Below are 4,013 nucleotides of genomic sequence, written 5' to 3'. Positions count from 1 at the left end.
TCAAGGTGACTATATGAGCAAAAAAACAACAGCATGAACCAAAACTTCACAACACAGCCATGCTGGTGGCTCACAGGGTGTTTTTATGGCCTGCTTTTTTCATTTTTTGATAACGATAATTAAGACTATAGAGTTATAGTAAGAACTGTCCATCAAGCCGATTTTCTAACCTTAGCATCGCTTCATGCTGACCATCCTGTTCTGTTCAGGCTAATGCTGACTCTTTCGGACATACTGTCAAAATTATTTTCTAAGTGTTTTTGCGGTTGATGATTTTTTGCCACATTGGCCTTTAAATTGCTTAAAGCACTGTCAGTGATGCTGAACTCTGCAATTATTTCACTAATGGACTCGTGCGGGGTAAAGAGAGATTGTGGGAGAAGAAGAACTGCCTGAGTGTGTACTGTATGTGTTAAGTTGTGTTCATATAACCGTCTGTGTGGTTAGAACAGAGTGCTGGATGTCTGAATTTCACTGCTGTGTAATTGTGATATGTACAATGGAAATACAGTTGAATTTAATATAATCTAATCTTGGAGCAGTCTACTTAATGCAATGCGCAGTGAAGCACAAAGTAAAAATGAATGCAATGTATTCTTCCCTTTAGCTGTTAAATTTTTTTTTGTCTGATTTGAACACCACAATGGAGAAGTGGAAATGCTGCAGAGTGAACCGTTAATGGGCTCTGATTAACGTGTTGTGACTCAGCGTGCCATTTGCTTTCCTCCTGTGTTTGGAAGGACTGATGTGATTACTTCTCAGCTTAAGAGAGGCTTCAGTTCACTCATCTAGCAGAAATGGATTAAAGAAGCACTTTTTTTCAGCTAAGCACTGACAAAATGTTTTTTCTGTAATTTATTTTGATTGGCATTATTTCCAAAAATCGAGAAAAACATAAATGCAGATATCTTTGAAATGTGGTGACGGATATTAAGAAAGTGAAATAAATTCAAAATTAGCGGTAAAATAGTTTAGCTTCAATATTTTTGTTTAAAAAGTATTGTTGAAACAACCATGAATCAGTCACAATGCTAATGATGAGCAGTATTTTCACTGTCTATCAAAGTTTTAGAGGCTTTGCTGATAGCTGTATATGCAAATGAAGGGACTTTTAACATCAGCAGAGCACCAAGTGGTTGGTAGCTTCACATTGGGTTTATTATTGTACCATTCCCTCACAAAATGCAGAGGAAAACATGAGTAATTTAGATCTGCTGGCTAACTGCTCCCTCATGAAACATGGTAAACGAATGTGTTAGCAACAGGTTTGTAATTTTTATCCGTCTGATTCGTTCTTAATTTTTTTAAATTTCTTTCCTTATTGAAACTGATGCTCCTCGTCATCACAGCCAAAACAATATACTGGTTTACCTACTTTAATCATCATCTTATACAATGACATTTGCAGTAATACATCCAGACTTTTTAAACAAATTATATTTTAAAAGGTAAAAGTGAAAAACATTCCCTTTGTCATCAGCCAAGATAATCATGGGATGGATGGGATTAAACTCAATGCGTGTCGGCTTGGTCTCCTTTTCCATCACTTGCTGCTGGTGGATGGTCTCTTCTGTGCTGATACTACGGTCAAAAACGTGAACCTAAGGAAGATGAGCAATTATAACAGTCATCACATTTTCCCTCCTTAATTTGGACTCATCAAACACATTTATTCATTTCAAAGAGCAAAGAACAATGTGTAAAAAAAAACCTTAAACACAAAGAATGTGTTGAACCTTTACTTACAAATCAAATTAATATGTGTTTTGCAAATGTGTTGCTTTGTCTCATTTTGTCAATACAACAAGAANGTTAACGTAAGCTCAAAAATTGTTCTTAGAATTAAATCTATCCAATTTTAAATAAAACTATTTTAAAGAGCACCTTCCATTTAGGGATTAATCACATCTTTTTTCTTTTTCCTAAGTTGTGATGTTCTGTCAGTGTGATGAAGATGCAACAAACCAGCAAAACTGTATTTGAATGCTTGTGTTTTCTCCGCTACTAGTTCGCTGTTACGCCTGCTGTCAAATTCCAGCACTGATGTAGATTCGCTATTTAAGGGCTGGACTGTGCACTCACCCTACCCACTAGCTTAGGGGGTTGTTTGGTATTCCGCCTAATAATAACAAAGTTAAAACACCTGAGTCTTTGAGAGACTAATGAGTCACATGACACCATGGAGGCAATATGTCTTATTGAGCACCGTTCACACATTTTTACTAAGGGATGTATCTTTTGATGCATGGTTTACATTTTAATAGCTGTGTTGTGCTATTTTAAGAGGACAGCAAATTTATATTGCAAGCTGTACTTCGACTTCATTAAACATTTTCAGTGTTACCCCACCAAAAAAGCTAATTTCTACAAAAACGTGAGGAGTGGACTCACTTTTTACAAATACTGTAAAGACACAGTAAAATATGTCGGAAAAAAACAAGATTAAAATGCAATAATTATTGTTTGCAGTATATATTTTTTATGATTCATGTAATAATAGATATGTTAGAACCGTAAAACAAGTCCTTTCAATTAATAATTTGAAAAATGCTGCAAGGTTAGTTTCTGCCTTTAGGGCATCACTGTGAGGAGCAGATCTATATGGCTCAGCTTTACTTCTGCACTGCTGTTAGTGATCTTAGTACCAGAGAATGTTTAACAGGCCAATCAAAGCTCCTGTACAGCTACAGGGTTCAATTATACTGAATGTGACATCGATTTTAAGTCAACCAAGGTTAACAGCATCATTTAATACAAATCTTAGGAGACAAAACATATTCAGGAAAGATTAAACCTACAGTAACATCTTAATCCTTTGCTTAAACACAGAATATATCTCGTCATATATCTTCAAATCTATGTGGTAAATTATGAGGCAAATAAGAGCTGTATTTATATAAAAAAGCCCGAAATTTCTAATGCCACAAACTAAAGTAAAGAGGCTTTAAAAACTTCCTTAAAAAAAAAAACAACAACCTACAAGTGAAAACCTAACCTCTGTTGTTTGTGCTCATCGTCAGATCTAATTAAAAAACTCAAACTAATCTTTCCAGTGAGTTTAAGGGGGATAAGAGTAACAGAAGTAAATCTGCTTTAATTGGGAGTTTGTTTTCATAGTGCCCGTATCAAGACACATGGCTTAAGTGAGAGAATGATTCATTTACGTATACACCTGGACATGTGACAGTATGCTTCAGCCCTCCCTAAAAAAACAACTAATAGCAGACCTTCAGGTCAAGGTGACTATATGAGCAAAAAAACAACAGCATGAACCAAAACTTCACAACACAGCCATGCTGGTGGCTCACAGGGTGTTTTTATGGCCTGCTTTTTTCATTTTTTGATAACGATAATTAAGACTATAGAGTTATAGTAAGAACTGTCCATCAAGCCGATTTTCTAACCTTAGCATCGCTTCATGCTGACCATCCTGTTCTGTTCAGGCTAATGCTGACTCTTTCGGACATACTGTCAAAATTATTTTCTAAGTGTTTTTGCGGTTGATGATTTTTTGCCACATTGGCCTTTAAATTGCTTAAAGCACTGTCAGTGATGCTGAACTCTGCAATTATTTCACTAATGGACTCGTGCGGGGTAAAGAGAGATTGTGGGAGAAGAAGAACTGCCTGAGTGTGTACTGTATGTGTTAAGTTGTGTTCATATAACCGTCTGTGTGGTTAGAACAGAGTGCTGGATGTCTGAATTTCACTGCTGTGTAATTGTGATATGTACAATGGAAATACAGTTGAATTTAATATAATCTAATCTTGGAGCAGTCTACTTAATGCAATGCGCAGTGAAGCACAAAGTAAAAATGAATGCAATGTATTCTTCCCTTTAGCTGTTAAATTTTTTTTTGTCTGATTTGAACACCACAATGGAGAAGTGGAAATGCTGCAGAGTGAACCGTTAATGGGCTCTGATTAACGTGTTGTGACTCAGCGTGCCATTTGCTTTCCTCCTGTGTTTGGAAGGACTGATGTGATTACTTCTCAGCTTAAGAGAGGCTTCAG

General features: G+C 36.1%; 1 protein-coding gene across 1 annotated transcript in view; it reads right to left on the bottom strand.

Moving 5' to 3' along the window:
- The window catches only part of dnai1 (dynein, axonemal, intermediate chain 1), a 32,451-nt gene continuing 28,438 nt past the window's right edge, over positions 1–4,013 (bottom strand). The window contains exons 13-14 of the mRNA XM_015379864.1: positions 1,464–1,601; positions 1–9 (exon numbers count right to left, since the gene is read on the bottom strand). Coding sequence (XP_015235350.1) covers positions 1–9; positions 1,464–1,601 — 147 coding nt within the window. The remainder of the gene's footprint in view (positions 10–1,463; positions 1,602–4,013) is intronic.

Source organism: Cyprinodon variegatus, unplaced genomic scaffold, assembly GCF_000732505.1.
Source record: "Cyprinodon variegatus isolate N-32 unplaced genomic scaffold, C_variegatus-1.0 Scaffold202, whole genome shotgun sequence".
Taxonomy (NCBI): Eukaryota; Metazoa; Chordata; class Actinopteri; order Cyprinodontiformes; family Cyprinodontidae; genus Cyprinodon; species Cyprinodon variegatus.
The sequence above is the reverse complement of the archived record's forward strand: the minus strand, read 5'-3'. Positions and strand labels throughout refer to the sequence as shown.